At 45.6% G+C, this 21,992-nt stretch overlaps 2 protein-coding genes across 5 annotated transcripts in view; one reads left to right on the forward strand and one right to left on the reverse strand.

Moving 5' to 3' along the window:
* The window catches only part of Ist1 (IST1 factor associated with ESCRT-III), a 17,370-nt gene extending 9,566 nt beyond the window's left edge, over positions 1-7,804 (forward strand). For all 4 annotated transcript variants that reach the window (XM_090357328.1, XM_090357330.1, XM_090357329.1 and 1 more), the window contains 6 exons: positions 1,300-1,383; positions 1,854-1,964; positions 3,274-3,477; positions 3,989-4,081; positions 4,913-4,961; positions 6,537-7,804. In XM_090357328.1, coding sequence (XP_090213454.1) covers positions 1,300-1,383; positions 1,854-1,964; positions 3,274-3,477; positions 3,989-4,081; positions 4,913-4,961; positions 6,537-6,727 — 732 coding nt within the window. In that variant the 3' untranslated portion in view covers positions 6,728-7,804. The remainder of the gene's footprint in view (positions 1-1,299; positions 1,384-1,853; positions 1,965-3,273; positions 3,478-3,988; positions 4,082-4,912; positions 4,962-6,536) is intronic.
* Positions 7,805-9,466: 1,662 nt separating this feature from the next.
* Positions 9,467-21,992, reverse strand: part of Pkd1l3 (polycystin 1 like 3, transient receptor potential channel interacting) — a 42,190-nt gene continuing 29,664 nt past the window's right edge. The window contains exons 22-30 of the mRNA XM_090357055.1: positions 20,862-21,047; positions 18,660-18,885; positions 17,171-17,304; positions 15,171-15,316; positions 14,407-14,567; positions 12,995-13,205; positions 12,579-12,680; positions 10,429-10,560; positions 9,467-9,667 (exon numbers count right to left, since the gene is read on the reverse strand). Coding sequence (XP_090213181.1) covers positions 9,467-9,667; positions 10,429-10,560; positions 12,579-12,680; positions 12,995-13,205; positions 14,407-14,567; positions 15,171-15,316; positions 17,171-17,304; positions 18,660-18,885; positions 20,862-21,047 — 1,499 coding nt within the window. The remainder of the gene's footprint in view (positions 9,668-10,428; positions 10,561-12,578; positions 12,681-12,994; positions 13,206-14,406; positions 14,568-15,170; positions 15,317-17,170; positions 17,305-18,659; positions 18,886-20,861; positions 21,048-21,992) is intronic.

The raw sequence follows: 21,992 nt of genomic DNA on the forward strand, positions 1-21,992 counted from the left end.
GAGAAGAACATTTTTTTAAGAAACTTAAGTTTTTATGTACTTCTAGTTTTATTTTTGAGATGGACAATTATTTAACCTTATACAAACAGAAACATCTTTGGCTAGCACTCTAGCCTTGAGCCACAGCTCCACAAGAAGCTTTTTGCTAGTTTATTAGAGATGAGAATTTCACAACTCTCCTGCCTGGGCTGTCTTCATACCATGATGCTCAGATCTCAGCCTTATGAGTTGCTAGGACTACAGACATGAGCCACTGGCACCCAGCTAGGGTGTCACTTTTTGCCTGGGCTGGCCTAGACCAAAGTCCTATTTAAAGCTTCGACTGTTGCTGGGGTGACAGCTGTGCCCTACAGTGCTGTTTTTTCTTTCACAATTGAGTCTCATGAACTTTTTTGCCAGAGCTTGCATGGAACCAGTCTTTCCTGATGTCAGCCTTCATGTAGCTGACCATGTCCATCTGTTGGTTGAGTTGGGGGGGGGTCTCACACACTTTGGGCATGGGCTAATCTTAAACTGTCCTCAGTTGCCACTTCCTGAGGTGGCCACTTTATAGTAGGTGCATGCCACGAGTGCCTGGTCTTATTGTACTCTTTCCTTGGGCTCTGCACTCAAGGTTCATTGATTGCATTTTAGGCTTGCATATTGGCCATGTTCTCTTTGCAGAAGGCCTCTCTGTATATGTTTTCCTTTCCTAGAAGGTATTTTGGTGGTCAGTTGACTTCTGATCTTTTATTTTTATGGGTATGTCCGTTCTAGGTCTTGAACTCAGGGCTTGGGCTCTGTCCCTTATTTGGTAATGGCTAGAACTTGATCACTTGAGCCACAACTCCACTTCCAGATTTTTTGGTACTTTGGTCTTGCTTTCTTGCCTGGGCAGGCTTCAACCTGTAATCCTCGGATTGCAGCCTCCTGAATAGCTAGGATTATGGGAGTGAGCCATTGGCGCCCACCTTAACCCTCTTGGCAAAGCACTGTTCCCTTCAGGCAGCCACAGCTGGCTTTTCTCATGAGGATCCTCCTGTTACAAGTTGGTGATGACATTGTGTATGTCTCCTTTGGAGCATTTGGTGCAGCTGTAGTTGCCTCTTTGTGTCTATTTTGTGCATTGTTGGTGGTGCATATCACTGGTTATAAATAATATTTGGTATTTGGTTGCTTCTTAGTGATTAAAAGAATTTATAGACTTCAAGTATTTTGAAAACCCTGTAAGTAGAACCCAGGTTTACTATTGAAAGGAAGAAGTATAAAACAGGTAATGGGAAAGGTTTGGGTTATTTACTGTTCTTTTTTTCACTGTAGGTTGCTGATCAGCTCTGTGCCAAGTATAGCAAAGAATATGGCAAGTTATGTAGAACCAACCAGATTGGAACCGTGAACGACAGGGTAATGCACTTCTTTGGTGGATGTGAAGCCACTATGTGGCTGAGTTATTGACAGTTGCACATTTCATAGCGAGGAAGAGGAGGCCTGTTGGGCTGGCAGTTCCTTTCCTAGCCCAACCCCTCCACTTGTGACACTTTGCCTGCCTGCCATCCCCTGCCCTCACCTCCCTGTCCTCCCCGAACCCTTGTGCACCTAGTGGATTGTGACAGTAGACTGGGAGGTAGAAGGGGAGTTGGATGAACTAGAGGTGTAAGGCAGTAGTGTTAGTCTTATCAGAACCAGTATCAATGTCATCTATACAAGACAGAAGCTAAAACATTTTCTATAATGTGCCTTGTGACACTTAAAAAAAAACAAAACAACTAATTTTGAAACTTTAATGACCTGCAAAATAAGAACTAAGTTTAAAAAATGAGAAAGGATTAATCTGGCTGTATAGATGCATTTTAACTACAGTCTTTCACTTACAGCTAATGCACAAACTGAGTGTGGAAGCCCCACCTAAAATCCTGGTGGAGAGATACCTGATTGAAATTGCCAAGAATTATAATGTGCCCTATGAACCTGACTCAGTGGTCATGGTAAGTTTATCCCAGAGCATAGAGGAAATTGAATCTCTTGGTAGAATTTTCTTTAAAACAAAACCATATGTATATATAATTAAAAAAAATTTTTTTTTGCCAGGCCTGGGGCTTGAACTCAGGACCTGGGCACTGTCCTTGGACACTTTTTGCTCAAGGCTAATGCTCTGCCACTTGAGCCACAGTGCCACTTCTGGCTTTTTCTGTGTATGTGGTACCGAGGAATTGAACTCCTGGCCCCCATATTCTTTTTACTAATGTGAGTTTAAGACTTTTAAGTTAGTACTTAGTGCTTTTTGGGAAAGCTATATATAACACCTGTATATCTCAAGATATTTAAGAATTGGATTAAGTGAAACACCATAAGCACTTGGAGAATGTATAAACCTTGACACAGATGTGTAAAATGCTTTTCAGTGAGCTTTTTAGGTATTGAGACTCCCCTGTGTGGAGCAAGAAATACTCAGAGTTTGAAGATGCTCATGAATGGGCTGGGCACCGTGGTTCGCGCCTAGCTATTCAAGAGGTTCAAAGGCAGCCCCGCACAAAAGTCGATGATAACCCCCCTGCCTTTTTTTTTTTTGTAAGTCAGGGGGCTTGAACTTGGCCGGGGCACTGTCCTTGAGCTCTTCAGTTCAAGGTTATCATCCTTCCCTTGAGCCAGGCCACACTTCCCTTTTTCTAGTGGTTAATTAGAGATAAGAGGCTCGGGTCCTTTTGTGCCCAGGCTGGTTTTGAACCTTGATCCTCAGATGTCAGCCTCCTGAGTAGCTAGAATTATAGGTGTGAGCCATCATGCCCGGCTTTCAGGATACTCATCTCCAGTTAACCATCAGAAAACCAAAAGTAGCACTGTGGCTCAAGTGGTAGAGCACTAGCCCTGAGCTACCGAGCTCAGGCCCAGAGTTCAAGCCCCACCACCAATCAAAGAAAAAGTTTGACTAGTAAGTCACACACCACTGAGTAGTGTTCCCATTAGGACAGTGTTCTAACCAATAGAGTAGTCTTACTCAGCATTTTTGCTGATGGCAGCCAGTATGCAGAGCTGGTCAGGGTAGGGTTTTCTACTTCTTAGACTTCCCCCGTTCCTTGTGGAGCAGCTGGGAGGTCTGTGCCAGCTCCAGAACTTCCTGGGGAATGATGATGTTGCAGTGGAGCCCAGCTTTTGCCCATCTCCCTTTGAGCAGTTTTGCACTTGTCGACATGTGTTGGATGACGAAAGCACTGCTGTCGGTGCTCTCGTGCTGATTCATGTCTGTTACTGGGCCTTGAACATGAGTTAATGACTTGGTGTCTTTCTTTTTCTTAGGCAGAAGCTCCTCCTGGGGTAGAGACAGATCTTATTGATGTTGGATTCACAGATGATGTGAAGAAAGGTGGCCCTGGAAGAGGGGGGGGTGGGTTCACGGCACCTGTTGGTGGACCTGATGGAACAGTGCCAATGCCCATGCCCATGCCTATGCCTATGCCATCTCCAAATACTCCTTTCTCATATCCACTGCCAAAGGGACCGGTAAGTACATGCATAAAGTGAATGTGACAGAACCTATGAGGGAAGATGACAGGCAGGCTCCATAGATACTGAGGAACGGTAGGTCATCAGAAATGTAGAATAGAGAGAACATTTGGTCATAGCCTGTGTTTATCTTGTGGAAATACTATTAGAGTTCAGAGAACATCTTTGGGTTCAGCTAGTGCTAGAAAAATGATGTAGGCTGTTTGTAGGACCTGTTGCATAGAAACTTTTTCCAGAAACAAGTCAGGACCATTATGAGGTTGAAAAGCTGGCTTTGTGGCAAGATGTCGGTGTTTACTAGTAAAGTTTGATGAGCTCTTGCTTTTACAGACAACAAAGCATTCAATTTAGCAATTTGAAGAATAGCTTTTGCGTATTAGAAATCTGGAGTCTTCTGGGGATCTTCCGGGCCTTCTTGCTTCTTTTGGGGATCTCAAGTACATACACATTCTCCTTTTCATACAGAAATTGGGAGCAGTGTCTCTAATGTTGATTTCTTATCTTGCAGTCGGATTTCGGTGGACTGCCAGTGGGTACTTACCAGGCCTTTCCCAATATCCATCCACCTCAAATACCAGCAACTCCCCCATCGTATGAATCTGTAAGTGCCTGAGCCTCTTTTAAAAAAACAACAGGAGAGTGAATCCAATGAAGAGAGCAAAATAATTACCACAGGGAAGGCAAAGTTTTGATCAACTCCATTCCTAGTATGGGCATATGCTTTTGCTTTGGGACTTGTGTGTTGCTTCAGTCCTCCCTGGAGATGGGAAGAAATGGGAAGTGGTGGTGGTGACTTCGCGGTGGCATTGATGGTTGCAGTGAAGCCAGTTATGAGGAAGGAGCTGCTGCTGTCTTAGAACCATAATGGTGCCCCAGTAGGGCACTTAGCCAGTTACAATTTAGTAGACACTTAAGTCACATTGAGCTGATAGAGTCTTGGTTAGGCTAGATTTTTGTTGCAAGCCTTGTCTCCTCTGAATGTTTTTTGAGACTTCTTTCCATCTGATACTTGACTGAGAAAACACCTACATAAATTATTCATCTGGAGAGCTTTCCCTGTTCCTAAGTTGTTTTGTTCCTTTAAAAAAAAAAATCTAGTTGATATGTTCTTTTGGGCCTGACTACTTCAGTTTCTTGTGTGTCAAGGTGTGATACAGAGCTGTTTCTAGGAATGAGGTGCCCCAGGGGCCTTGGCTCTTTGGGTGAGTGGTTAGTGCTTTGTCTTGGCTTGGTCATGGTGTGTGTGGTGCTTTTCTGTGGCTGGAAGGAGGTAGAAGAAGAAATAGGGAGTAGTGGGCAGTTTCTTTGGGGCAGGTTCTTTTGCTTTGGAGGAGCAGCTTAGCTTTTGGAAAACACAGGGGCTGGAATTGGTAACGGTACTTTTTCTAGAAATGACATTGTTTTTCCTCTGATAACAATTTTTTTGTTGCAGGTTGATGACATTAATGCTGATAAAAATGTCTCTTCTGCACAGATTGTTGGTGAGTGATCAACAGAAACTGTAGACTTAGTGTAAATCCTCTTGTCTTTGCATGTCTAACGCATTCTGATCAATTCCTGTCCTCTCCCCAAATAGAACACTGAATTCAAGATTTCTTGCTAATGATTTTTCTCCATTATGCCTAGAAATAGAAAAAACAAAAGTAATATAGGACTAAATAATAAGAATATACTAGGCTCAGTGAATTGACATGTGAGGCTTTTTTTTTTGTTTCGTTGGCTATGGGGCTTGAACTCTGGGCCTGGGTATTGTCCCTGAGCTCTTCAGCTCAAGGCTACCACCCTACCCCTTGAGCCACAGCCCCACTTTCCTTTTTCTAGTGGTTAATTGGAGATTAGAGTCTCACAGACTTTAGTGCCCAGGCTGGCTTTGAACGATGATCCTCAGATCTCAGCCTCCTGAGTAGCTAGGATTAGAGGCATGAGCTGTCTGGCTTTTTGTGTGTGTGTGTGAATGATTTTTTTTTTTTTTTTCCAGTCCTGAGGCTTGTATTCAGGGTCTGAGCACTGTCCTTGGGCTTTCTCAAGGCTAGAGCTCTACCACTTGAGCCACAGCACCACTTAGGTATGTGGTACTGAGGAATTGAACCCAGGTCTTCATACATACTAGGCAAGCACTCTACCACTAGGCCAAACTCCCAGCCCCAATGTTTTTTTTTTTTTTTTTTTAAAACCCATCCCATTCTCAGGTCATTCCTGAACCTTACTACCTGAGCCATGCTCCCAGCATTTTTCTTCAATTATTTTTCAAACAGTTGTATGGTTTTTTTGTTTTTGCCAATCCTGGGGCTTGAACTCAAAGCCTGAGCACTGTCCTTGGACTTTCTCAAGGCTAGAGCTCTACCACTTGAGCCTCAGCACCACTTCCGGCTTTTTTCTATGTATGTGGTACCAAGGAATTGAACCTGGCACTTAGTGCATGCTAGACAAGCACTCTACCACTAGGACAAACTCCCGGCACCCTAGGCCGGCCTTCTATCTCAACTTCCTGGAAGAGCCGGGATTACAAGTGAGTACCACCATGCTTGCTTGCTTTTTTAGATAATGTTGCTAGGTTTTGCACCCATCGGGCTGATTTTGAACTGTGATCCTTCCAATCTCTACCTTCTTCGTTGCTGGTACATGCCTAGTTCTGAATTTTTTGTTACTAATGGTTTAAACTCAGGCCCTTGAGTTTGACTTGCTTGCTTCACTGTTGGTTTACCTCTAGTCCCTAATATACTTTTGTGTATATGTGTGTGTGCGTGCGCACCAGTCCTTGGGCTTGAACTCAGGGCCTGAGCACTGTCCTTGGGCTTCTTCCGGAAAGCTAGCACTCTGCCACTTAAGCCACAGCACCACTTCTGGCTTTTTCTATTTATGTGGTACTGAGGAATTGAACCCAGATCTTACTAGGGAAGCACTCTAACACTTAGGCCAAACTCCCAGCCCCACTAATATACTTTTTAAAAAACTTTCTTCTGCCTTTTTGTCTTTTTTTTTTTTTTTTTCCATCAGAGGCTGTAAGTCATTTCTCTGGTGTTTGTAATATGACACTCTTTCCCCTTGTTCATTAGGTCCTGGAGCTAAGCCCGAAGCCTCTGCAAAGCCTCCCTCCAGACCTGTTGACAACTTTGTACTGCCAGAATTACCATCGGTGCCAGACACACTCCCCACTGCATCTGCTGGAGCCAGCACATCGGCTTCGGAAGACATAGACTTCGATGATCTTTCCCGCAGATTTGAGGAGTTGAAGAAGAAAACATAGGCATTTAACCTGCCATGTTCCAGGAGTTGAGACTGAGCAGTTTTTCCTTGCAACAAAGAATCTCCATGAAATTCCATTTCATCTATTAACATTCAACACAATCTTCCTCAAGGCTCTTCCAAATTCTGTGGTTTTCCAGTTCTCTGGTGATGTTAAGAGACTAACAACTGAAAACTTTAGGCCAGAGCATCTGGCTCCTGGCAGTTGTGCCTGTGTCCTGTCAGGGATCCCTGGTTCTCTCCTGGACAGGTGCTCCCCCAGGAGAGTGACCCACTGAAGCATTGTGGGAGAGCTGGCTGGACAGTGGAGAAGGGCACCTCGTGAAGTGTTCCAGCCTTGTGTGGAGGCTGCAGACCTGCAAACAAATTGCCTGGCCCAGGGATATTGTGAGAATCAGGGTCATGAGGCATTTTCTCACTCTGGTATGAGTAGGAGAAAGAAAATGGTTTCTGGAAGCAGAGTCTTCCTGTTGGTGTATACACTACTCCTCCTTCAGGGCACTGTTCCACCTGGATCCAGTTGCAGAATTTATTTGGAAAACAAGTTGAATGCTCCTCTTAGTTCTACTGGATTCTCAGGGAGCCCTCTGTGGCCTTTTGCTTTATTTTGAGTGCCAGTGTTTCCTTTTCTGCAGAGGGCAGTACTGTATTAACTTGCTTTCCCCCCACATGTCACTGGCAAAGGGAAGGGCAGTTCATGCATGGGGCAGAAGCCACCATTCAAGCATAGGGTGGGCTTCCAGCTGCCTTAATAGAAGTACTCGAGTCTTTTGGGTAGTGAGCTGGAAAGCCTACAGAAGAGGGATATGTGTTTTCATTTGAAAACTTTAAAAACACAACCGATGTCAAAATGTTGAGTACCTATGTGGCTGTAGTTCACTGCTTTTTTGGGTGGATGAGACTCTCAACTGCTAGAACTTCTGTGCTCTCTTACCCCTAGCTAAAGCCATACTCCCCCACCCGGGGCTGGCTTTGCTTTTGTCCTGTCTCTGTAAATACCTGTTTAAAGCAACCTTTCTTTAATGATTGATTTGTGTCTCTCATAGCTCAGCAGCTGATAATAAAGTTAAAGATCCTGTGTCCTGTTTTTTTTTTTTTCCCCTATTGGAGGTCAAATGGTGAAGCGTGTGTTTTCATTTTAGTGGAGTCTTAAAGCAAATGCCCCGGTGTGGTTCAACAGGCAGTGGTAGCCTTCACCTGGGGACCACTAAGTAATGCAAATAAGAGCTGTCCAGGGCTCATTTCCCCTTGAACCCAGGTGATCTGTGAGTTTTGTTTGTTACACCTCCAGGGCAGCAGTGTCTAGTTTTAGCAAGTTGCAGGGAACTCATCTAAGCCCCATTTCCGTCCCACAGCCATCCTGGGCGTTGGTGGCCAGTTATCTGTTACTTGCTGCTTGACAAGAAAATAGGCTCATGCCATATACTTTCAGTGTTACTCGCTTCCCTCCTGCGCCTCACTCCACAGGCTGCATCTTGGAGCCATGGGATTTTGATTCCTCGTCAACTTACAGCATTAAGAAAAAAAACACATACATCTCATTTGCTTTTTTTTTTTTTTTTGGGGGGGTTTGTCATGGGGCTTGACTTCTTGAGCATGGGCGCTGTCCCTGAGGTCTTCAGCTCAAGGCTTCTGCTCTACCATTTGAACCATAAAGCCACTTCTGGTTTTCTAGTAGCTAATGGACTTTTGTGCCTGGGCTGGCTTTGAACTGTAATCCTCAGATCTCAGCTTCCTGAGTAGCTAGAATTAAAGCTGGAGCCACCAGCACCCAGCTTTGCCTTTTTTGGGGGGGGGGCAGAATGTGGTAGAAGGGCTGTCCCTGAGCCTGTTTGTGCTCAGGGCCACTTGAGCCACAGGACTACTGGTTTTTGAGTGGTTATTTGGAGATGAGAGTCTGAAGAGGACTTTTCTGCCCAGGCTTGCTTTGAACTGCAATCCTCAAATAGCATCTGGAGTAGCTAGAATTACAGGTGTGAACCACCAGTGCCTAGCTTCATTTTCTAACATTTAGATTTATATATTTAACATGCTAATATAAGAGGTAACAAGATATTTATAGGACACTGATGTTTAGCTGTCAAGAAATAGAATTCGGGGCCAGGAGTTTGGCCTAGTGGTAGAGTGCTTGCCTAGCATGCACGAAGACCCGGGTTCGATTCCTTGGTACCACATACATAGAAAAAAGCCAGAAATGGTTCTGAGGCTCAAGTGGTAGAGCTCTAACCTTGAGAAAGTCCAAGGACAGTGCTTAGGCCCTGAGCTCAAGCCCAAGACTGGCAAAAAAAAAAAGAAATAGAATTCCAAGCCAGGCATGGTGGCTCACACCTGTAATCCTTGCTACTCGGAAGGCTGAGATCTGAGGATCAGGGTTCAAAACCAACCCAGGCACTAAAGGCTCTTATCTCCAATTAACCAACAGAAAACCAGAAGTGATGCTGTGACTCAAGGGGTAGGGCAGTAGCTTTGAGCTGAAGAGCTCAAGGACAACACCCAAGCCCAGAATTCAAGTTCCAAAACCAAAAAAAAAGGAAATAATTCCAGGGGTCAGTGTGTAGTCTAGCATGCAAAAAGCCCTGGGTTCCATTCTTCAGCACCACATAGGAAAAGCCAGAAGTGGTGTGTGGCTCAAGTGGCAAAGTGCTAGCCTTGAGAAAAAGGGTCCAAGGACAGTGCCCAGGCCCTGAGTTCAAGCCCCAGCACTGGCCAAGAAAAAAAAGAAATAGACTTCCAAAGCTACTTATTGGTTCTGGAGATGTGACTCGATGGGTAGAGTGCCAGCCAGTGAGAGAAAGCACCTGGTCTCTTTGGTGAGGGAAAGACGCTTAAGACTTGAGTCAGGGCCCATTGTCAGGACTCCAGCTGAGCCGTTCTGGTGTTGACGGATTCCTAACAGATTTGAGACCTTCTTTAGCAACATATCTGTCAGTGCAGCTTCTTTCTGAGTTCAGAGAAAAAGTGGAACATTGAAGTTGTTACTACAGCAAAAGCACTGAAAACTACCATCAAATACTGGAGTGTTTCTGCTAATGGCCAAGAGCCAACTATTGATGGTACCGTGTGGCTATAGAATATAACGTGTTGGCACATTGTTTTAGGAAAATAGTTGGCAGAAAACTGTTGAATGACAAGACTGATACTGTGCATTCTGCGTCTGTAGTATTGCTGTTTGGGGACAGGGTGTCTTGAGAAGGCCCTGCTATGTGCCCCACCCAGGCTGGCCTGAAAATCTGGTTCTCCTGTTTCAACCTTTTTTCTTTCCTAACCACCTGAGTGCTAGGATTATTGGCTGTAATTTTTTTTTCAGATGAAAAGGTGAATTTATTGGGGAAGTCGATGGTGAACTGACTGGCCAGGGACCCAGTGCAGACTCGGGAGCTGACACTGTGACCCCAGCGGCTCTCACACTGGGTTTTTAAGGGCAAAACCCATATGGCCAAACCTGGCTGCACACAGGTGGCCAATGGGATAGTTACATACGCAGAGGGACCACAGCCAGCTCCAGCCACACGCAGATAGCCAATAGGGTTACAGCACAGTGTTTGAATTTACCTATCACCTTAGTTGGAGTTGGGCACAAATTGGGCAGGTCTGCACACAAAGCAGGCCCCTCCTCCACCCAAGCGATATCCCTCCCCATGGCTGTAATCTTAATGCAGATTCTTAACCTAGTGGTTAAAAAAAAGTGTTACAGTTCCTTACCTGAAGGGACTTTCTTTCCTTTCCAAAGGCAATGAGAATGGCAGACACAAAAAGATTAATGATCACAAGTACCATTAAGATGACATGGCTGAGGATGAGAAAGGTGCCCAGGACTGGGTGTAGGTCAATAACCTGGAAGATGGAAGGCCGCTTACAACCCAGTGGAGTACGTTTATGAGCAAACACTGCTGTCTGTTGGGAATTAGGCAAAATACTAAAATATATACATACATATATATTTCTTTAATGTGGATAGAAGTTCTCAAAGGACACTAATACAGTTTTTTGTTTGTTTGGCCAGTCCTGGGCCACAACTCAGGGCCTGAGCACTGTCCTTGGGCTTTCTCAAGGCTAGCACTGTACCAGTTGAGCCACAGCACCACTTCTGGCTTTTTTCTGTGTATGTGATACTGAGGAATCGAACCCGGGCTTCACATCCTTTATGAATTTTGCAACTCTGGAAAACACCTAAGCCTGGAAGCCTCAAGGACTACAAATGCATATGGAAAAATGTATACATCAGTCATGAAAGAACTGATCTCTGAAAATTTTCTAAGCACAAGAACCTTGCAACAAAAGGTAAGTCATAGAAAACTGGCTTTTGACTAGACTGTAGCTCAGGGGTAGAACATGTGTGAGGTTCACAATATGAGTACAAACACCAGGACAACTGGTTTTCTATGCTTTTGGGTCTTTCTCCATTGCCCTTTGTTATTTTATGTTTTAGCGATATTGAGCTCAGGCACACACTGTAGCACTCCAGCTATGCCTTCCAGCCCTGCCCCTTTTTTTGGTGCCAGTGATGGAGCTTAGACTCAGGCCCTGGGCACTGTCATTGAGCACTTTTTGCACAAGGCTAGCGCTTTGCCACTTGAGCCACAGCACCACTTCAGGCTTTTTCTGTGTATGTGTTATCAAGGTATTGAACTCAGGGCTTCAAACATGCCAGGTAAGCACTCCACCACTAGGCCATACTCCTGGCCCCCAGCCCTGCTTTTTGTTGATTATTTTGGAGATGGATACTAGCAAACTTTTCTGCCCTGGCTGGCTTCAAACTGTGATCCAGATTTCAGCTTCTGGAGCAGCTAGGATTATTGGTATAATTAAAAGACAGGTACCAGTAGCTCACAACATCTGGATTGACCAAAAAATTTGGCTTTTTTTTTTTGTGTGTGTGTGGGGGGGTCATGGGGCTTGAACATGGCCTGGGCACTGTCTCTGAGCTCTTCAGCTCAAGGCTACCACCCTACTCTAGAGCCAAGCCCCACTTCCTGTTTTCTAGAGGAGATAAGAGTCTCAGGTCCTTTTGTGCCTGGGCTGGTTTTGAACCTTGATCCTCCGATCTCAGCCTCCTGAGCAGCTAGGATTACAGGGTGAGCCACCGCGCCCAGCTTTAATTTGGCGATTTTTTAAAATTTTTATTTTTTTGCAGAGTTGGGGACCAAACTCAGGGCCTTTTACTTGACAGGCAAATGCTGTTCCGCAGAGCTAAATCCCACCTCTTTAACATTCTTTGTGTTGGTCCTAGGGCTTGAACTCAGTACTTAGGTACTGTCCTGAGATTTTTGTTCTCAAGGCTACCACTCTAGCATTTGAGCTGCAGCTCCATATCTTTCTTGGTGATTAATTGGAGATAAGACTTACACAGACTTTCTTGCCCTGGCTGGCTTTAAACTGTGATCCTCAGATCTCAGCCTCTTAAGTAGTTTCAATTACAGTCATGAGCAACTGGTGTCTGGCCTGGCTATTTTTTTCTATGTGCTGGTACTGGATCTTGAACTCATTCTCCCACATCCTTTTTCTTCATGGCGAGCACTCTACCACTTGAGCCGTATCTTGTTCTGAGATTTTGTTAGTTGGAAGAGAAGTATATAGGGTGCGTAGTTGATCAAACTATATAATTTGGGACTCGAATCCACTTCTGAACTAAAATTTGTTGTGCCGAAAAGTTCTTACTACTCAAGCTGAGATCTGAAAATCAACGTTTGGAGCCAGCCCAGGCAGATGGACGTGTGAGATCCAAGTGGTAGAGAACCAGCGTGCTTGCCAATTGGTGGACAGGAGAGGCTCTTGAGTTTAACCCCAGAACCAGCAGAAAGAAAAGAGAAACAAAATAGCTGTGCAAGAAACTTCAGGATTTTTCATTTTACCTTTTCGTGGTGAGAAATTCCCATCAGGAGGCCAACAACAGTCACGGCAGACCTGAAGAAAGTCCGGTAGTCCGAGATGCTCCATCCAAACAGCAGGTTAAACTGGACAGGAGAAGGGCCAGTGGGGCCAAGTGAGTCTCCCCCATCCCGGGGTGCTTGATTTAACCCAAATGACTACACTTGATAACACCGTGACCTGAGTCTCATCCCAGACAGCTGTCTGGGCGTGTGTTATGCCCGTGACAGGACAGAACAGAACTAGGTCAGCTTTCTTACTCCATGACCCAAGAGTGACCGCCAGCTTGAACGGGTGGTTCTCCCCACAGCGACCCTTTTCTGAGGGAAGAGATGGGATTCCAAGAGCACAGTGCTTGGGGGCCAGGGGGGGGGGATGACCGCCCGGCCTGGGCGCTCACCGTCATGGCATAGCTGCTCAGGAGGAGAAGGATGACCAGCAGGAAGCCCACCACCTCCTCCCAGGCTTTGCTCAGCGAGGTGCTGATCACCCTCAGCCTGGGGTTATGGAGGAGCAGGTTCCATAGCTGAACAGTCGCCAACAGAACCAGGAAGCCCATGAGGTGAGAGAGAGCGCAGCTCACACGGAGTGCCTCGGAGAAGCTGACGAACCTGTCACCAACGAGAACGGATGGCGATTGTCGTGTGCGGTGCCCGTGCTCCCCGAGGGCGGTGGCTCTGAGGCCCGACCCTTCTGAGGAGGTCTGCTTTCCTCGTGGATACGATATTCACAGGGCCCTACCCTGAAGAAACCTTGAGAGGTCATCTCTAGCCCGTCACTTTCCTCTCGATTCATCCCGAAAGCATGCCCAGCCTCCTTTATTGTGGCGGTGGGACCTGGCCTCTCCTCTCCAGAGGAGAGGACTGAACTGGATGGACTGTGCCACCGTCGTGCCAGTCCATGTTCCTGTGATGCTGCCAACCTGAGTTGGTTGGTAGGGAAACTATCAGTGTTGAGCGTGGATTGATGGGTAAATGGAGGTGACGGGTGTGTGTAGCACTTGAAGTTTTTGTTGGGGGACAGATTCATAATTTTATGTGTCAGCAACCAGATCATTTGAAGACTCTCCCTAGACAGGAGCAAGCTGGCACCCAGTCATAATTCTTGGCTTGTCTTCACTGCCCCATGAAAGCCTGCAGGGACTCTGCCAAGGCAGAGTTTATAGGGGTGAGCAGGCCCAGCTGTTGGCCTCTGGCAGTAACAGATACTCCTCCCCACAGCAAAGACCAGAGAAAACCCAAAGGGGCACCAAGCATCTGTTAGTGTGTTCAGGGGTGAGGAGCCCCCGGGATGTAGACGTTTGTGAACTCATTCACTCCACAGGAGGGCAGGCACATGTCCCTTGTTGGCTGTGCACGTGTGGTTTCTCTGTGTTGATAACTGTGTATGGCAAGAATGTTACCAATATTCCAAATGGCTCTTGGCACAGGAGAGAGCCAAGAACACCCCTACCTGAATGAAAGCCCCTTCGCAGTTAGAGATGGGCTATATATTTTGACGGAAATCTTCATCTTGTCTCTTCATGCTTTGCCACAGTACAAGAGATGATCAGTTCCAGGCCTTGGTCTGTGAGGTGTTTATTCGATTATCTTTGACAAGCACTAGAAAAGCCCAACTTTTCAGTGTATTCCCCACTAGAAATGCTCTCTGGTTTTCTCTGCTGTTGACATTAGCGCAACTTCTCTTCTAACTCAGCGTTACACAGAGGTCTGGTCAGGCAGTGAGGAAAGGACGGGCAGGGTGCGAATGCCTGTGTATTATGGAGAAAGTAGACGTGGGGTGGGACTGTCCCATGTTCCCAGCCCCTCTTACCTGTCTGGGTCATGGTGGTACTGTGCCATGATTTTCTTATGTAGAGAAATGCGCTTCATGTCGAGCGCCAAGATGCTGATGCTGATGGCGACGACGCTCAGGTCCAGAAGGTTCCTCTTTCTCGTGAAGAACCTCCACTTCTGCCGTGTCATCCGACAGCCCTAAACACAGACGCCATGGCCACCTCGTTGTCTCACGGAGGGAGCGGGGCTGGCCCTGAGATGTGTTCTGACTACCAAGGGCAAAGCACGCAGCCCAACATGGCAATTCGCGCTGGACCTGCTGGTGCTGGCCTCCTCTGTGTGGAGCACTTCTTGTCTTGGAAATGCTGCTTGCAAGCCGGGCGGTGGCTCACGCCTGTCATCCTAGCTACTCAGGAGGCTGGGATCTGAGGATCGAGGCTCAAAGCCAGCCTGGCACAAAAGGACCTGGGACTCTTATCTCTAATTAACCTCTAGAAAACAGGAAGTGGGGCTTGGCTCAAGGGTAGGGTGGTAGCCTTGAGCTGAAGAGCTCAAAGACAGCGCCCAGACTGAGTTCAAGTCCCATGACCCCCCCACACACAAAAATGCTTGCACAAAAGTTGGCACAAAAGTTGGAGTGAGCCATTGAGCCTGGCTCAGGCTGAATTCTTTAACCTATAAGAAATGGATGAGCTATTCCACTTGGAAAACTAGTCGTCTTCTAACAAAATACCAGCCCAATTCTAGTCACAGGTCACAGTGATGTTCTCAGGCATTTGTCATGCCTGGTTTCCAGCTCACCTGTTTGAAGGTGTAGTAACAGACGAGGAGATAGTGGGTGGCTTGGAAGGCGAGCATCCAGGTGAAACCCTTCTCCGATGTCTGAAGGGAAGTTAAACTGTCCAGTCTTACAGAGCTGAAGAGAGCACCTGAGAGTAACAGAACAGCTGGAGTCCAGCGTGCCTAACACTTACCCTTCCTCGAAATAACCTGTCACTTCTGAGTCCTAAGTGCCCAGGGCCTCGAACACCACATCCAGCATTTCCTGAAAAGCTGCCCTGTGCCTCCAGTGACCTGTGCAGGCAGTGACTGGGATGTCAACGTCACAAAGCCAGGAGAGGGAGAGGAAATACAGTGGATTGGATCTACACCAAGTCTCAATGGCATAACACCTGCTTTTTGCAAATTCGAATGACTGCAGAGGTAAAAGGCTAAACCGTTAATATCCCGGAAGTAGATGTTTAGATAAGGATGAGCTAAAATGTGTCAGATTCCACCCATACGAACAGTGAGAAAGTTTCTAAAATCTTGAAAGATCTTGTGCACATGACCTTCACCAAGGCCCACGAGCTCACTGTGGAAGCACAGTTAGCGGCAGCTGGCCAGGAAGCGGCCGTCAGGATCAGGGCTCAAGGCCAGTCTAGGTAAAGACTTAGTGAGATCCCATTTCAATCAGCAGGCTGGGTGTGCAGATTAGGTGCCTGGAACCCCAGCGAAGCCGGAGGTTTGAGGGCAGCCCTGGGCAAAAATTTGAGTTCCTAAAAAAGGTAAGAGGACTGGGTGCACGGCTCCAGTGGAAGAACGCTGAGCTCAGACCCAGTACCTCCAAAAAAATTAAATTTTATCAAGTCTCAAGTAAATCCCAAATACTCTTATAGGTAAAGTACATATGGGGTGGAGAGAAATTAAGTATGGCGCTGGTGGCTCACGGCTGTAATCCTAAGTGCTCAGGAGGCTGAGGTCTGAGGATCGCTGAAGCTGGTCCAGGCAGGAAAGCCCTAGAGATCCTTCTCTCTGATTTAAGCACCAGAAAAGCTGGAAATGGAGCCTGTGAGTCAAATAGTAGCACTAGCTTTAGAGCAACAAAGGTTAGGGACAGTGCCCAGGCCCTGAGTTCAAGCCCTAGTACTGGCACCAAAATAAAACAAGATCTTACTCCACATAGCTAGTCCTTGAGATCGAGATTTTCCTTCTGTTGCTTTTGTTGTTTGCTTTTGCTGGTCCTGGGGCTTGAACTGTGAGCCTAGACACTGTCCCTGAGCTGCTTTTGCTTAACCACCTGAGCCACAGCTCTACTTCTGGCTTTTTTCAGTAGTTTGTTGGAGATACGAGTTTCTTGGACAGGAGGAGGATGAGGAGGAGGAAGAGGAAGAGCAGGAGGAGCAGCAGGAGGAGGAGGAGGCGGTGATGGAATAGGAGGAAGAGGAGGAGGAGGAGGAAGTTGGATTGAGATAGAAAGTGGAGATGGAATGTCCTAGTTTCATCCAATCCCTTATAAAATGCTAGGAAGATAGAGGCCAACAACCAACCAAACAAGGGTGGAAGGTTGTGCATGATGGGGATCCAGGTGGGTATGAGAAAGCTAAATCCCCATCCTCCCACAAGTACTAAAGCTGAAAGCTACAATTAAGCCCGGTTAATCATTTGTTCAAACTTTTTCCATTTGAGTGTGTGTGTGTGTGTGTGTGTGTGTGTGTGTGTGTGTGTGTGTGTGCGCGCGCGCTGGTACTGGGGCTTGAACCCTTACTCACTTTTTTGGCTTTTTTTGCTCCAGGCTGGCGCTTTACCACTTGATCCATACCTTTACTTCTGGCTTTTGGGTGGTTAATTGGACTTAAGAGTCTTAGGGATTTTTCTTCCCTGGCTGGCTTTGAACTGTGATCCTCAGATGGATTACAGGCATGAGCCATCACCACCTGGTATATTTGAGTTATAAAATACTCCCATAATAACTTCAGTGAACTCATGCCTTTTAGTGAATGCCCCAGCGGACACAGGGAGGAGAGCAAAGACTTTCATACCCACATGGTTGGATTCCAAAAGCAGAGTCACTACACAGAACAGATTCACGTTAGCATTAAAGACTACAAATTCCACGAAGAGGCCTTTGGTGCGTCGGTCCAGCCAGTGCCTCTGCTCTAGGTGCTGGAGGACTCTGGGAAACAGAAGAGAGGACAAAGATAGCCATTTCCTCCCTTCCCTTCAGCACAAAGGAGAAAGTACCCCACCGTTTCCAGTGTCATTGTCACAAACCAGTAAGAAGCCACATCCCCCAAACTAGTTTTCCTGTAAAACATTTTGTCAGCCTCCTCTTTTTTCCCTTTTCACAAAAGAATCTACATCAAGGTTAAACATTTAGGGAAAGATATTTAAGTTCTGAGGTAGAATTCATTTTCTATAAAACATCAAATACTCTAAACCACAGCTACTGGGTTTTAAGAGGGAGGAATATGAAGGTCATTGGTTGATTATTTGAGTAATTTCTTGCTGTACATTTTCCTTTTGTGGCACTGGGGTTTGAACTCAGGGTTTTGCTTTTGCCAGGGTAGAGCACAGTGCTGGTGATTTCTGAATAGGGTCTTGCTTCCTGCTTTGATACCTGTCTGGATGTGATCCTCCTATTTTTTGGCTTGCTGAAATCATTAGCATCACAGACACATGCCACCAGGCCCAGCTTTCCCCCCATTTCCTGTGCAAGCTGACCTCCAATCACAACCCTCCCAATCTCAGCCTTCCAACTAGCTAGGACTACAGACGTGAGCCACCAAAAAAACCCCCCAAAAACCAAACAAATACAATTGATAAATGTCTCTTGAAATTTGTAAATGTCAAGAGGGTATCATTTTAATTTTTTTTTGTGGGTCATGGGGCTTGAACTCTGGTCCATGAGCTCAAGGCTACCAACCTAACCTTGAGCCATGGCCCCACTTGCCATTTTCTAGTGATTAATCGGAGATAAGAGTCTCACGGCTTTGGGCTTTGGGGCTCTGTAGGCTTTGTAGTGCCGGGCTGGCTTTGAACCTTGATCCTCAGATCTCAGCCTTCTGAGTAGCTGGGATTACATCTTGTCTGGCTTCATTTTAATTTTTTGATTCCTTATTCATAATGACAAAATCTCTGAATTCATATGCTAAACCAATCCTTATGTCTGGCACCTTTGGCATTTGGGCTTTGGGTGGCTGTGCATCACAGCTCACAAGGACACAGTAGGTTTTAGTATCGGAAGACTAGCGCTAGAGTTAGTGGAGTTCAACCGCGGCTAGAGCTGAAACTCATGTCTCTTTTTCCAGAGAGAATTTTGAAAATCCCCTTAAGAGATACTTGTAGCTTGAATTAGAGCAAGGCCTCTGTAGACTAAAAGGTATATTTCCTAAGAAGTCTAAAGTGAAAGTATCCACAAGTGTTACAGGCAACAGAGTAGGATTATTCCAGTGGTCACAACTACTCAAATGGGTCCTGAATCCCAAGTGTCCTGTGCCCTGCGAGAGAGAAGCAGGAGTTTGTGCTCACCGCGCTGCGGAGCTCAAGTTCCTCCCGAGGCGCACAGCATAGCCTCCTCCTGCATAAGAGGCAAATTCTCCTCGGATGGTAGAGCCACCCAGTGTCCGCTGATCCTGGTAATGCCAAATGCTGCCTGCCTCTGTCTTGTTTGGGTCCGGAGGGCCCCAGCCAACCCCGTAGTTCTCTCTATCCTCCCGATGCGGGTCAGGTGGTGTCACTTGGTCTTTGAGAGAAACTGGGAGGAGTGTAGCCGTAGGACTGCGAATCTGCCGGAGCAGAACATTGCCCAAAAGGAAGGAGTTCCCATCAGTAATAAACCCTAGTGGGAAAAGAGACACCGACTTTAAAAATTGCTTCCTTAGCTGGGTGCTGGTGGCTTCTTCCTATAATGCTAGCAACTCAGGAGGCTGAGATCTGAGAAGTGTGGCTCAAAACCTGCCCAGGCAGGAAAGTCCATGAGACTCTTATCTCCAGTTAACAATCGGAAAACTGGAAATGGAGCTGTGGATCAAAGTGATAAGTTCAAGCCCCATGACAAGGAAAAAAAAAAGGAAAAACATATCAGACTTTTAGGAAGGAAACATCACAAAACTATCATTAATTTGTTATGGGCTAATCTGTGTTTACTCAAGTCTATAGCTACAGGGCCAAGAGTTTGGACTTGTGGTAGAGTGCTTGCCTTGCATGCATGAAGACCCGGGTTTGAATCCTCGGTACCACATACATAGAAAAAAGCTGGAAATGGTGCTGAGGCTCAAGTGGTAGAGCTCTAGCCTTGAGAAAGTCCAAGGACAGTGTTCAGGCCCTAAGCTTAAGCCCAGGACTGGCAAAAAAAAAAAAAAAGAAAAGAAAAAATAAACCATCCAATATAGCTATAGCTAAAAGCTCTTAATATATAAAAACATCTATGAATCCAACAAGCAAATTAAGCCTGTTTAAACTCTGCTTGCTAATAGAACTGTATGTGCACAAGAACTAAGAGTGACCTGGCAATACTTTTATTTTCATTTATTTATTTATTTTTGCCAGTCCTGGGGCTTGAACTCAGGGCCTGAGCACTGTCCTTGGGCTTTCTCAACACTGGCACTCTACCACTTGAGCCACAGCACCACTTCTGGCTTTTTACCATGTATGTGGTACCAAGGGATTGAACCCAACTCTTCATGCATGCTAGGCAAGCACTCTACCACTAGGCCAAACTCCCAGCCCGCAATACTTTTTTTTTTTTTAATCAAAAGAGATATGCTGTGATCTACAAAATATTTTCAAAGTATTTAGCATACAGATATATTTGTACATGTGTGAAATTGAGTATTTATAAGACTATTGGTAGCCATAGGATTAACAAAGGACAGGTTATAAAGCAGGACATGGCCATGCAGCAGATTCTCAGATACAAGACAAAGTAAAATACACAACAATATTTGTAGTTTTTCACCATTTATGGCCAAGTGTTATGATTTCGAGGCTATGCCATGGCTCACCATGAGTAACTGCAGAAACAGTCAGGTTTTCTCCACATGCACATAATCCGTGATCCCTCAAATCTCAGCAAACTTGGCTGAAGACTGCCTGTGGGTGAGCAGCTTGGGTCTAGGACTGAGATAGTAATGATTTCTTATGAGTGTTAGTGTCTATTCTTACTACTTTTCATCACTTCTATCATTGGAGCCAAGGCTCCTCCACTCCCAGATGGTTTTTTTTGTCTTGTTTTTTGGTAGTTAATTGGAAATAAAGAGTCTTCTAGCTTTTCCTGTCCAGGCTGTCTTTGAACCTCAAGCCTCAGATTTCAGCCTCTTCAGTCACTAGGGTTACAGGTATTAGCTACCAGTGCTAAGCTGAACGAACATTTTTAGGGAGGTGCAGAAAAATAGGCTTGTGGATTATTCACAGAGGGGTAGCCGTCTTGAAAAGGTGGCTGACTTTTTTCTAGTTTATGAATGTTTGAAAAATTAACTCTAGGGCTGGGAATGTGACTTGGTAGTAGAGTGCTTGCCTAGCATGCATAAAGTCCTGGGTTCAATTCCTTTAGTACTACAGTAATAGAAAAAGCCAGAAAGTGGCCCTATGGCTCAAGTGGTAGAATGGTAGCCTTGAGCAAAGAAGCTCAAGGACAGTGCCCAGGCCCTGAGCTCAAGCCGTAGAACTAGCAAAAACAAAACAAAAAAAAGTAACTCAACCTCCCTCATTTGCCCAGACTGTCCTCCTTACCTCTATAATCCCCATACAGGCTGGGAAGAAGAGTACGACTGGCCCAGGGGTAGAAGTCCTCGAGAAGCTTGATTTCTGAGAAACCATAAGAAAAACTCTTCCAGATAGCTTGATGGAGGAAAAATCTATTGGAGTTCTTTGAAGAGTAGATTGTAGTCATCAATAGTATAAAGAAGAGGGTTTGTACTAGTTTAGAAAGGAAGAGAAATCATAGTTTAGTAGTTACTTGGAAATCCTTTATGTATTTTTCTTCATTTTTATCTAGGCCTACACTCACAAATAAACAGTCCAAAATTGGCAATTTCATGTGGTTCAAACTAATTAGAAAAATGTGCATATACATATTTACATACATAAGTATGTACATATACATACATATCTATGTATTTTGTACCTAGAATGATTCCACCACTAGTCAGAAATTAATACTGAAAATTCATAAAAATCCCACATAAAAGGCTGGGCACAATGCTCATACCTGTAATCTTAGCTACTCAAGAGGCTGAGATCTGAGGATCATGGTTCATAGCCGGCTTAGGCCCTAAAGTCTGTGAGACTCTTACTTCTAATAAACCACCAGAAAACTGTGGCTCAAGGGGTAGAGCAGTAGCCTTGAGCTAAAGAACTCAGGGACAATGCCCAGGCCCAGAGTTCAAGCCCTACGACCAACAAAAATAAAACAAAACCAAAAAAAAGAAGCTCTTAAGCTCAAAGCTACCGCCCTACCCCTGGAGTCTCAGTCCTACTTCCCATTTTTTCTTTTCTTTTTGCCAGTCCTGGGGCTTGAGTTCAGTGCCTAAGCACTGTCTTTGGGCTTTCTCAAGGCTAGTGCTGCTCTACCACTTGAGTTACAGCCCCACTCCTGGCTTTTTCTATGTATGTGTTACCAAGGAATAGAATCCGGCTCTTCGTGCATGCTAGGCAAGCACTCTACCACCAGGGCAAACTCCTGGCCCCTGGCCCCTGTTTTAGGTCTGATAATTTTTTTGCTTCCATTTTCTCCTGATTAGCTGTGTTCACAAGAAAGGAAGACATGATTAAATCAGAATTTGACCCAGGGAATCCAATATTGCGTTAAATATGTTGAAGCAGTCATCCAGCACTTGTTTTCCAAAGCATTTCCAGTTTTCC

Source organism: Megascapheus bottae, chromosome 24 (genome assembly GCF_031878675.1).
Source record: "Megascapheus bottae isolate mThoBot1 chromosome 24, mThoBot2.hap1, whole genome shotgun sequence".
NCBI lineage: Eukaryota > Metazoa > Chordata > Mammalia > Rodentia > Geomyidae > Megascapheus > Megascapheus bottae.